The sequence below is a fragment of the Nyctereutes procyonoides genome, unplaced genomic scaffold, assembly GCF_905146905.1.
Source record: "Nyctereutes procyonoides isolate TBG_1078 unplaced genomic scaffold, NYPRO_anot_genome, whole genome shotgun sequence".
Classification (NCBI taxonomy): Eukaryota; Metazoa; Chordata; class Mammalia; order Carnivora; family Canidae; genus Nyctereutes; species Nyctereutes procyonoides.
The window spans coordinates 21,283,052-21,295,626 of record NW_026575146.1 but is presented as its reverse complement, the minus strand read 5'-3'; the positions used below and the strand labels follow the sequence as shown (position 1 = coordinate 21,295,626).

General features: G+C 50.9%; 1 protein-coding gene across 5 annotated transcripts in view; it reads left to right on the top strand.

The window, feature by feature from the left end:
- The window catches only part of UNC93A (unc-93 homolog A), a 40,036-nt gene extending 27,750 nt beyond the window's left edge, over positions 1–12,286 (top strand). For all 5 annotated transcript variants that reach the window (XM_055312029.1, XM_055312026.1, XM_055312030.1 and 2 more), the window contains 2 exons: positions 450–581; positions 11,508–12,286. In XM_055312029.1, coding sequence (XP_055168004.1) covers positions 450–581; positions 11,508–11,773 — 398 coding nt within the window. In that variant the 3' untranslated portion in view covers positions 11,774–12,286. The remainder of the gene's footprint in view (positions 1–449; positions 582–11,507) is intronic.
- The last annotated feature ends 289 nt before the right edge of the window (positions 12,287–12,575 follow it).

Here is a 12,575-nt window from a genome sequence, read left to right as displayed (position 1 = left end):
CTTCTGGAACACCCGGAGCTGTTCTTGGGCTACACTGCAGTAATAGAGGCCTCGGTGTCCACGGGAATCAGGCCAGAACTCATGAGCCACCGGGGTAGCATCAGGGGGGTGAGCTGGGTGCCTCTGCCCGCCCCTCCGTGCACCTCCGCACCTGCTGGGGAGCCTCAGGGAGAGACTGGGGTGCTGCAACCCCCCTCCTTCTGTTACTCTGGGGTCTCTTCAGCCAAGGCACCATGACACTCCCTGCGGGGAGCAGGGTTCATCACCCCAAGCCTGGCCTGGATGGTGGGGGCCCAGGGGTCTACAGAGGCTCACCCCCTGCCAGGCTGGAGTATTTCCAGGAGACACTGTTTACCTGTTGAAGCAAACAAAGAGGCTCCTTCACCATCGGGGGTCCCAGCCTCCTGGGGCTGCGCTCATATCCTGGTTTCTGCCCCCCGTGTGCACAGGTGCGGTGACCCACCTGTCTTGCATCGTGGCCCTCTTGCTGTGGAAACCTCACCCCGACCAGCTGGCCGTGTTCTTCGTGTTTTCTGGCCTCTGGGGCGTGGCTGATGCCGTCTGGCAGACACAAAACAACGGTGAGTGTCCTGTCCCCGAGTCCCCTCTTGGGGGTCCCTACCTAGGTCAGCCGTGGGGACACGTGGTGGGCAGAGGGCCTGCCGTCCCGGGGCCACGTGGGGAAGTGTTGTGCCACCTGGTGATACTAGAGCAGGAGGCAAGAGGGGGATGGGGCTCTAGGTGCCAGCTTGGATTTGAGAGTTTCTTCAGTCCCATGATGCAAAAGGAGGGAATCACCTGCGGATACAACTTCCTTTCCTAAGAATGTCAGGTCCCTCGTGGCTTTCTGTTTGCGGAGCATCCCTGAGCAGGGACGTGGCCATGTGTTGCGCACTGGAACCATGGGGCTGGAGAGGCCTTTGAGGCACCCCCGGCCCGATGGGGACAGAGGTGTGGAACCTCCGCGTGGAAAAGCGAGCAGGTGCCTGTAACTGCAGCCGACTGGAGGCAGTGGGATGGGGCGTGCGGTGCCCTGGGAACTGAGCTGGGGGTGGTTGGGGCTTCGTCTGGGGTCAGGCCTGAGTCAGACCCTGGCTGGCTGTACTCGGGCGGGGCTGCTGTGTAGGAGGCCGGCAGCTGCGGGGGCACCCAGGGGAGGCTGGGGTGCCGGGAGGGAGGCTGCAAGGCTGATCCCACGGTGCAGAGTCCGTGTCCAGTGCGGTCCACTCCCTGGTTCACAGAGCTATCTTCTCGCTGTTCCTCCTGGGGCAGGAGGGACATGGAGCTTATAAGGACACAAATCCAATTGAGGAGGACTCTTCCTCAAGACTAGATTGCCCCCAGAGACCCCATCGCCTCACGCCGTCACCTTGGGGTTAGGGTTCACCCTATGAATTTGGTGGACATAACTAATCTGGCCACAGCAGCTGGACATGCTGGGGGCACAGGCTGGGCTAGGTGCTGGGTGAGGTGGTGAGACTGGGGGCCTGACGGGGGCCCAGGCTGCCCAGGGAAGGCTCTGGCTCTGCTCAACATCGGTGCAAGCAACAGAAAGGTGCAAGCAGGAAGTGACAAGGTCAGCCCACCGGGTTATGGGGGGACAAAGGGCTGCTGCACTAACTGTCCCCCTCATCCCTCGTCCTCATGTCCTGAGAGAAGATGAGACAGACCTGCATCGAGGCAGCCACAGCACAGAGCAGGAGAGGAGATGCAGGTGGAGGCAGAGCTCTGAGCAGGAAGCCGAGGGGCCGGTGGGTAGGTGGGACATGTGGCTGCAGGCACAGTGTCCCCAGGATGGGAGTACAAAGGGCAGATGAGCAAAGGCAGAGAGACGACACTCAGCGCTGAGGCGTGGTTGTTGGTAGGGTTCACTGCTCTCCATGATTGCATTTGGGTTCAGAGTTAGGGACCATGCTAAGAATGGGGGAGGATGGCAAGCGGCCAGGGAAGGAGAAGGTAAGGGAGCTGAATGAGGACATGAGGACAAGGAATGAGGGGGACAGGATGACAGAGGGGTCCCCATTGGCCAGAGGAAGGCTGCCCTTTATATGCAGACCAAGAGAGGGGAGTGGGGGTGAAGAGCCACGGGGGCCTTGTCACCATGGGGAGAGGAGTCAGCAGAGTTCCCACGGAGTGCCAGCCAGTGACAACGTGACAGACGGCGTGACTGCGGTCACTGCATGCCTGGTGCCATGAGTCCTGGGGATTGTGCTCCCGAACTGAGCCCGCCAGCCGGGCGGCCGGTTAGGCAGTCTCTGGGGCAAACCAGGAGGGCAGAGCGTGCATGAGCATGTGTAGAGCCCGAGACCCAGCCACCCACAAAACAGAGCACAGGAGGCTGTGACAGGGCACCAGCCAGCCTTACGGGGTGCCACGTGACACGGAGGCCACCAGGGGTCAAACCACGAGTGGTGTCTACGGGCCGCAAGGCACTCCAGGGACACGCAGTGGGAGAGACGAAGCAGAGGCAGGCAGGTGACAGCACAGGGGTCAGGGGGCCTGGCCCTGACAGCAGGGACGCACACACAATGCTGGGCTGCTGCACCTAAGGGTTCAGGGTAGGGTGCTGTCCACGGAGCAGCACCGTCCCACTAAGCCAGGGGCCACCATGGTTACCATGCAGCACAGAACAGCAGGGGTGGCCTGGGTTAGGGACGAGGGGCCTAAGCCTAGGAGCAGAGGCCCAGTGGGAGGCCAAGAGGCTAGGTGGGGATCAGAGCAGGAGCTTGGCTGCCCCCAGGGAGGCCTGCTGTGGGAGGCAGCAGTAGCCAAGCCACTGGGGTGTGTGGGGGGGGCACCTGTGTCTGCTGTGGGTCCTGCTCTCTGAGGTGAGATGAGCCATCGCAGGGGGGTGTCAGAGGCACCAGTAGAAGAGAGGCAGGAAGCAGGGGTGTCGGTGGCACGCATACCAGAGGTGACTGATGGCTTCCATTTGGCAGGGGAGAGTGAAAATGACAACCCTGAGTCCCCAGAGGCCCATCTGTCTGGGACAGGAGGGGGGGCTGGGGGCCCCAGGGTTTGGCTCCAAAGAGAGCCTTGTCCCCAGGGGACATGCCACCCAGCCCCACTCTGGGAAACACATGTGGGCTAAAAACTGGGTCAACCCAGGCCAACCCGCAGGCAACATCAGGGCAGGAGGCCTGGCTGCTGACCCACACCCAGACCCCAGGGGTCCGGGCTTTGCAGCCTCCCCACCGCCTCAGTCGTGCAGGTGGCTCTCATAAACCTCTGAGGCGTGTGCAAACATGTGTGCGATCAGGTCCGTGATCGCAAGTGGTTGGAGCAAGGTCAGCACCTGGCAGGGCTGGGCTCGAAGTGTCGCTCCAGTAGAAGTGCTTGACCCCATGGAGGATTGGTAAAGACAAACGGACGTGAGCTCTGTAGATGGTCCCCAACTGTAAACCAGGGACAGGTCCCATCATGCAGGCAGCATCATAAGAGAATTTCTTTCAACCTCCACATGCAGGTGTGAGACACCCGGTGTGTCCCGAGCACCACACATGCACATGCCAGCTTGCCCCCGACAGCCGTAGCCGACACCTCTGAGCCCCTGGGAATTTTTTAAGTATTTACACATTACAAGTCAGGTAGGGGGCTGGGTAAGTGGCCGCATAATACCTGGTGCAGCAATCCCCTGGATGTTTCAGGCCACTGCAGCGAAAAGACTTGGCTTTCTCCCTCGCTGAGACACAGGAGTGATGGCTGTCACTCTCCTTGTCTTGCCAAGGACAGAAGAGCCCGTCAGGATTGTGCAGACGAGGTTAGGTGAGGTCCAGTGAACCCCCCCGGGACCGTTCTGCACCGTGCATGGCCTGAACACACGGAATCAGGGGTGCTAAGTTAACATGGATTATCTCTGTCTTTTTGTAAAGACAAAAAGTAAATTTTTTTTTTCAAGGAAAACTCAGTTGTTGGGGAAAAGTGATCTTTGCATTATTTGAGAATTTCTTTTGCAGTCCGAGCTCGCGGTCATCCTACCCCAACATTGAGCTGCGTTTCAATCACGGCATCCCCCGCAGGTAAACTGCGCCAGGCTCCCTTCGAGCTTGCCACCGGCCGTGTGGCGCACCCACGGGGGCTTTGTATTTACGGAGGCTGCAAATGTTGGGGTAGCTGTTGCCACCTTGCCCCCCAAGAGCAGCCCTCCCCCATTTTTGTTTTTTTTAGATAGCACAAGTTGGCTTCCTTGTCTTGTTCTCCCTGAACATGTGTCTCTTTGAGAGAATACGCGAGGTGAGCCACGTCCTTTCCTAGCCAGTGAGGCTGAACACAACTCAGGCAATTGGACCCTTCTCCCCGCCATCACCTCTCAATTGAAAACCTGGCTTGGAAGTGAACACGGTGCCACCCAAGCCACCCCGGCCCTCCTTCCTGCTGCGGGTTGTGCAACCGCTGCTCCACGATCCCCCGGGGCTCCCGCAGGCTTCGAGGCCACCGATCTGGGCCACTTGCTCTGGTCTGTTCATTCGCTCTGACAGTTCGGGGAAGCCGGGCGCCGTTGCCATGGCAACTGCGTTTGAGATTCAGAATGTCTGGTCTAAAAATACTCTTTTGCCCTGCTAGCTGCCAAAGGGACTGTTCCGGGTTGATAAACACAGAAAACCTGCCTCTCTTACGCGCCCGGTTCACATAACCTGTCCTTCCCAAGCAAACGAGACGGCCTGATGACATGTTCACACCCTCATGCAAGGACAGGAGTCAGCCTCTGGTCACTCCCACCGGTGCCTTCTTTATTGTGTGTGTGTGTGTGTGTGTGTGTGTGTGTGTGTTTAGCTTTTATTTATTTGTTTGAGAGAGAGTGAGTGAGCAAGAGAGAGCACAAGCAGGGGGAGGGACAGAGGGGGAGGGAGAAGCAGATGCCCCCACTAAGCAGGGAGCCTGATGCCGGGCTCGACCCCAGGACCCTGGGATCATGACCTGAGCCAAAGGCAGAGGCTTAACCTACTGAGCCACTCAGGAGCCTAAGGCTTCTTTTCTTTTTAAATAAACTTATTTTGGAGTAATTTGAGTTTACAGAAAAGTTACAAAGACAGTATAGAAAGTTCCCATATACCATTGACTTAGTTTCCTCTGATGTCAATATCTTACAAAACAGTGGTACATTTGGCGAACTAAGAAATTAATGTTGGCTCTTGACTCAACTAAACTTTTGACTTTATTTGGCTTTCTCCAGTTTTCCCATTTTGTGTGTCCCAGGGTCCCACCCAGAATCCCACCCAGAATCCCACCCAGGGTCCCACCCAGAATCCCACCCAGGATCCCACCCAGTATCCCATCCAGGGTCCCATCTGGTCCCTATTACATTGAGTGGCCACATCTCCTTGGTCTGATCTGTGACCGTTTCTCTTATTTTTTGTTGTTCCTGACCTTGACAGTTCTGGAGAATACTGGTCAGGCATTTTAGAGACTGTCCCTGATTTGAGGTTGTCTGATGTTTCTCATGATTAGGCTGGAGTTATGAGTTTTCGGTAGGAAGACCCCAGAGTGAAGTGGGATCTCATCTTCTCTTCTTATCACATCAATCACTGACTTGATGATCGATTCCTGGTCAGCCTGGCATCTCCAGTACAGAGTGCTGCTCTTCCCTTTCTACTGCCAATTTTGGGGAGCCAGTCATCATGTCTAGCCAACAATCAAGGGAGAGATAATTAATCTCCATCTGCTGAAGGAGGAGTCTGTATATCAATTATGTATAATTCCTTCATAAGGAATATTTGTCCCTTCCCCCCAGTTTATTTAGTTATTTATTTAACCATTTGTCTTCATCGCTATGGGCTCATGTATTCATCACATCCTTTAGGTTACAGTCCGGTTCTACGTTACTTTCTTTGCTATTCTAATCATTCCAGTTTTGGTCATTGGGATCTTTCTGTTGGCACCTCTGTCCTTCTGACATACCCATCTATTACTGGTTTGACATACCCATCTATTACCCAGCTTGCTGGCATTACAAACTATTCCAGATCCTTCTCCTGGGCCAGCAGTACCATCAGCCATTTCTCCAAGGACCCTGGGTTCATTTTATTGGATAACAGTGTTAGAAAATAAGGTTTGAGTGCTGGGCATGCTCATATCATCTGAGATGCATCTGAGAGGACGAGGCTTCCAGGGGACAAAGCAGGGAGACCCACATGCACACACGTCTGACTCTTTTATTATTTATTTATTTATTTATTTATTTATTTATTTATTTATTTATTTATGAGAGACACAGAGAGAAGTAGAGACACAGTCAGAGGGAGAAACAGGCTCCATGCAGGGAGCCCGCTGTGGGACTCGATCCCAGGACCCCGGGATCACGCCCTGAGCTGAAGGCAGATGCTTAACCTCTGAGCCACCCAGGGATCCCTGTGTGTCTGTATTTCTGTATCTGCCTGTCTGTAGGTAAGTTGAGCGAAGATAGGTCCACACTGGGGTCCCCGACTCGTCTCCAGCACCACAGATTCATTCTAGCCCTCCCTTTGCTGATCTGTGACTTCCTTCTCTGACAAGGAGAAACCCGGCTCCTACTGTGCACATCACATTGCTTATTTGTTCAAGCCTAGTCTACATGTGAGGTGACTTCAGAATTGTTGAAATATTGTTTTACCTCCTTTCCTTTTCTCCTTAAGAGTATTTATTTTCTCTCCATTTTTCCCACCATATCCTTAAGCAACTGTTGGAATTTGACACAATTAATGTGTTGCTTTTTTTTAAAGATTTTATTTATTTATTCATGATACACACACACACACACAGGCAGAGACACACAGGCAGAAGGAGGAGCAGGCTCCATGCAGGGAGTCTGACATGGGACTCGATCCTGGGACTCCAGGATCACGCCCCGGGTGGAAGGCAGGCATTTAAACCGCTGAGCCACCCAGGCTGTCCAATGTGTTGCTTTCTTTGTGTTAGGATTAAAATCGGATCCAGATTGTAATTTCCTGAAAAGGCCGACTCGGTAATTTATAATCATCACAATCTAAACTTAATCTTGAAATCTAAAGACATCAACCTATAGACCATTAACCACACATTAGCTTAAAGTTAGTGTTGCCATATTACTAGAAGTTATTACTAGAATATTCATGAAATTGGGGTGCGTTTGCTCTGCTATTGCACCTGCTAAGAGCACTGCTGTGCCTGTTGGCCACAGAACATAGAAACACCCACTGCTCATAGCCATAGTGTCTCAAACATGGATTTTCCTCACTAGCATCTCATTTATGGATCCAGTTTTAAGTGTCATCCTCTAAAGAAAGACAAGAGATCTTTATTTAGTCAGTTAATTTTTATTTAAATTCCAGTTGGGGGCAGCCCCGTTGGCTCAGCGGTTTAGTGCTGCCTTCAGCTCAGGGCATGATCCTGGAGACCTGGGACCGAGTCCCATGTCGGGCTCCCTGCATGGAGCCTGCTTCTCCCTCTGCCTGTGTCTGTCTCTCTCTGTGTCTCTCATGAATAAATAAATAAAATCTTTTTAAAAAATAATAAATTCCAGTTAGTTAACATACAGTGTTACATTAACTTCAGGTGTACAATATAGTGATTCAACACTTCCATACAACATCCGATGACCATCACAAGTGCACTCCTTAATCCCCATCCCCTATTTAACCCTACCTCCCACCCTTGTCCCCTCTGGTAACCATCAGTGTGTTCTCTGTAGTTAAGAGTCAGCTTCTTAGTTTCTCTCTCTCTCTCTTTCTGTCTCTTATTTTCCTCTTTGCTTGTTTGTTTGGTTTCTAAAATTTCACATATGAGTGAAATCATATAGTATTTATCTTTCTCTGACTTATTTCAATTGACGTTATCTTTTCTAGCTCCATCCACAGCATTGCAAATGGCAAGATTTTGGGGTGCCTGGGTGGCTCAGTTGGTTAAGCAACCAACTCTTGATTTTGTCTCATATCATGATCTCAGGATTGTGAAATCAAGCCCCGCATGGGGCTCTGCACTAGGTATAGATCCTGCTTGAGATTTTCTCTCTCTTTCTCTGGCCCTCTTATGATTAAAAAAATGCCGAGATTTCATTCTTTTTTATGACTGAATAATATTCCATTGTATATAAACACCACCTCTTCTTCATTCATTCACCAGTCAGTGGACAGTTGGGTTCCTTCCATAATTTGGCTATTTTAAATAATGGTGCTATAAACATAGGGATGTATGTACCCCCCTTTGAATTAGTACTTTGTATTCTTTGAATAAATACCCAGTAATGCAATTGCTGAATCTTAGGGTAGTTCTATTTTTAACTTTTTGAGGAACCTCCATATTGTTTTCCAGAGCAGCTGCACCAGTCTGCATTCCCACCAACAGTGCACAAGGGTTCCCCTTTCTCCACATCCTCACCAACACCTGTTGTTTTATGTTGTTGATTTTAGCCATTCTAACAGGCGTGAGATGGTATCTCATCATGGTTTTGATTTGCAGTTCCTGATGATGGACGTCTTTTCATTTACCTGTTGGCTATCTGTAGAAAGACAAGACATCTTTAAAATAATCTTAGGAGTTACTAAATCCCAGATCTTGTTATTAGACTTACAATGTCGGTGGACTTTTATTAAGGTGGGCACTTCACAGACTCAGATCACATGGACACTTTCTTCTGAGCCTTCCAAATGGTCTCTCATTTTCCCAAGCACACGAATGTGGTTTATGATGTATATCTGATATTACATATTTCTGATGGCCTCACCCTCCTGAGGTCCTCCCATGGTAGGCAGACAGCTGAGTAACCAAGTGCCAAGAACCTTCTGAGTGTTGAAATTTTTTTTTCTTTTTAAGATTTTATTTTTTCATTAGAATACACAGAGAGGAGGGGAGAGAGAGAGAGCAGAGACACAGGCAGAGGGAGAAGCAGGTTCCACGCAGGGAGCCTGACGCGGGACTCGATCCCGGGTCCCCAGGATCACGCCCTGGGCTGAAGGCAGTGCTAAACCGCTGAGCCACCCAGGCTGCCCAGTGTTGAAATTTCTAAGCAGGGTTGCAAGAGATCTTGCTGTTGGCCTCAAACCTTCCCCCCAGTGCTGGAGAGACTCTTCTACCCTACATCCCTCCCCTATGAAATTCAGGGAGGAGGCAAGGGGTAAAGGGCAAAAACAGGATGCAAGCTGGTAAAGGAATGTGTGAGAAAGTTCCATGTGGGCTCTCCCTCCCACAGCTGCCCATCCTGCAGGAAGGGCATTCCTAGCAAAACCCCTACATCTTTTCAGACTTCAGCCTCCCCCAGGAATAACAAGCTCTGGTCATGGCTCAGATGATGGCTGGTCCCCCTGAGGCTGGGGGCAGACAGAGGGCTCGCTGTCCATCTTTCCCGGTGCTACAGGAGTGATATCTTGGTTTACTCATTGTCTCATTCACGGGCAAACCTGGCACCTTTGCCTGCTTCGTTCTGCTCTGATTGCACATCCTGTGTTACCTCGACTCTCTCCCAGGGTGGGCTTTGGGTAATATAATTAGAAGGAAAGAATAAGCAGCTCTCTTCATGGTAGCTCCACAGGACATTGGCTTGGGGTTTTACCTATTGGTGCTACATTCATGAAGTCATTGTCCATCCACTGGTCCATGTGGTCATTCAATAGTTTCTTTTGCTGACACTTTGAGAGCACTGGAATTATTCTTGATAAGAATGGGACGCTTCGTGGGATGTCATCACGGAGAAATTAAATCATCACTTTTGATGATCATAGGATGTTGTATGGAAGTGTTGAATCACTATATTGTATACCTGAAATTAATATAACACTGTATGTTAACTAATTGAAGAATCACTGGCTGGAGGGGAGGGTCACTGGAGAAGCCTGGCAAGGGCACTTCACACAGGGCCTGCCACATGTGAAGGCACAAAGCACAGAAGTGGGTCAATGGGGCCATATTGAGGGGTATGCTCAACAATGACAGGCTATGAGCTGGAGTGACAAGGTCAGGTCACAGAGGCACCTGCCCTCATGATGAGATGCTTGTTCTTCTACCCCATAGCCAGGCCAGATCACTGAAGACTTCTCCGTGTGGGAGTGACGTGACATATTTACATTTTACAAAGATTGTCCTAGCAGAAATGCGGGAGTAACATGGAGCAGAGTAAGATAAGAAAGGAGGAAATGGGTCAGTCTGGAGCTGTTGAGAGACAAGGCAGTGAACAGTCCAGATGGGACATATGGGTCACACTGAGAGGGAATCCAAATGTTCGGAGCCCAAGTCCAGTGAATGGGCCATGGGCTTCTTGAGAGCAGACATCGTGCCTTGTTCATGTCTGCAGAGCTCAGTGCTGTGACTGCCATGTAGTAGGTGTAGACAGCCACTGAGTGTTGGTAGAGGGATGAAGAGGACCTGAATCCAGCTTGTGTGACATGTGGGAAAGAGCTGGCTTTGTTTCTAGGCTGAAGAGGAGGTAAGAGAGTCAGGCTGAAGGTTCAGCTCTGGAGAGGGGCTCCATGATGGAGTGAAGTCCCCCAAGGGGACGGAAGCAGAGTGAAGCCTCTGTGCAGGGCCCTTTCTGGGCTATGGTGGATGGAGCACACAAGGAGAGGTGTTCTTGGTGAAGAGGCAAGTCCGTTGGCTGGAAGGGAAGGTATGGTGGCTGGGGCAGCTCAGGAGAAGAGAGCAGGATGGGCCAGCACGGGGCACCAGCTGGGATGCTCAGCACGGTCCTGGGAATCAACACTTCTCTGCTGAATGCTTTCAGCTTCCTGGCTGTTAGCTCCCCTACACATGGGTCACCTCACTCAAGCCAGCAGACGGGGAGCTTGCAGTTATATCAAACATTTTACCATCTTACAAACTGGAACAGAAACCATTTACTTTCCTCTAGAAGCATTTATCAGACTGAACTAGCCTGCTAGGGCTGTCAACAGAGTACAACTAGATGGGCGACTGACACAGCAGACATTCTTGTTCCTCGGAGCTCTGGAGGCGGGAGGTCCAAGATGTGGACAGGCTGGCCTCTGCTGAGGCCTCGCGTCTGAGTGTGTAGACAGCTGTCTTCTCCCTGTGTCCCCACATGGTCATCCTTCTATGCATATCTGTGCTGTGATCCCCTCTTCCTATAAGGACACCAGTCTTGGGATGAGAGCCCTCTCTAATGACCTCATTTACCTTAATCACCTCTTTAAAGGCCCCGTCTCCAAACATAGTCACATTCTGAGGTCCGGCGGTTAGGATTGCTTGTGTTTGTCTTTGCTTTTGGTGTCCAGTGAGGAGCCATGCCTCATCTGACACAGGTCGATCCTCTAAGCTCTACTTTACTTTTCCACACACTCATGCACCAAGTGATCGGCAGGCCTGAGCTCTCGCCAGTGCTAACATTGCTTGAACTCTGTTTCTTTTATGTATGATGGTTCTTTGCTGCTAAAGAATGTCTCCAGACTTCCATAAACATGAAATAATTCTGCTTTTTTAAGAAGGACATGTTTCTGATTTTGTCAAGAAAATTGGGGAGCGGGAAAGCTGCATTGTTTTCATCAATAATTGAAAAAAAATCCTTTGAGGTTTTGTAGCAACATGTTCATGCCGTGTCTCCTCTGCAGTTCTTTATGGTGTCCTGTTCGAGAAGAACAAGGAGGCTGCCTTTGCGAATTACCGCCTGTGGGAAGCGCTTGGGTTCGTCATTGCGTTTGGATACAGCACATTTTTGTGCGTCTACATCAAACTCTACATCCTCCTGGGCGTCCTGAGTCTGACCATGCTGGCGTACGGGATTGTTGAGTACCTGGAGGCCAAGAACCAGGGCAGGCCAGTTGTTGCAGAACAGACAAAGCCAACAGAGGAGGCAGAAACAGAGACAGTCATGTGACGGTGACACACGCTGCAGCACAGGAACTCTGTGTCGGCAAGACAGCTCTACCTGAAGTGCCTCAGAGTTTATAGCTGCTTCCTCACAATGGTGTCAGCAATATTTAGCCATCCCGAAAACACAGCAGAGTTGCCTACCAAATTTTTTTCTATTCTAGCACGTTTTCAGTTCACCACGTCACCAGTGGAGATCGTGAGTGTGCAGGAAGGAATCCATAATCTCCGGCACAAAGGCAGAAAGTGGAGTGCATAATCAGCCAATGGGAACTGGCTTAGGTAGAACCAACAACTTCCACCTGTTCATGTTGTATTCATCGTGCTTGTTGTTTGTAAGAATCAGAAGGACGTAAAAATAACAAGTCTGACAGTACAATTTTATAATTGGGTAAACTGACATCCAGGCAAGTCAGCTGGCTCCCTCCCAGAGTCATTGAGCGACAAAGCCAGGCCAGAGTTTATGTCCCTTGAAATTTATAAACTACGAGTTTCTAAATAAATGCAACTATATTATCAACATTTCTCCCATTCAGATACTTTTATCCCAAATACTCCCCTCACTCACACACACCACAGTCATCAGATAAGGGAGCCAGCATGCTGTAGACTACAATCTGCAGGGCTGACGAGATGATAAGCCTGGACCAAGGGCGCATTTGTTACCTGTTACATGCACACCTTCTGATCAGAATCTACATCTACCAATAGTCTATTCCCACCCTCCTCGTCTTTAACCTGCTGCTAACGCTGGCCTCTGCCTCCTTCGGAAACATCTTCCTTTCCCCGGAGCTCAGCACCCTCTGGCA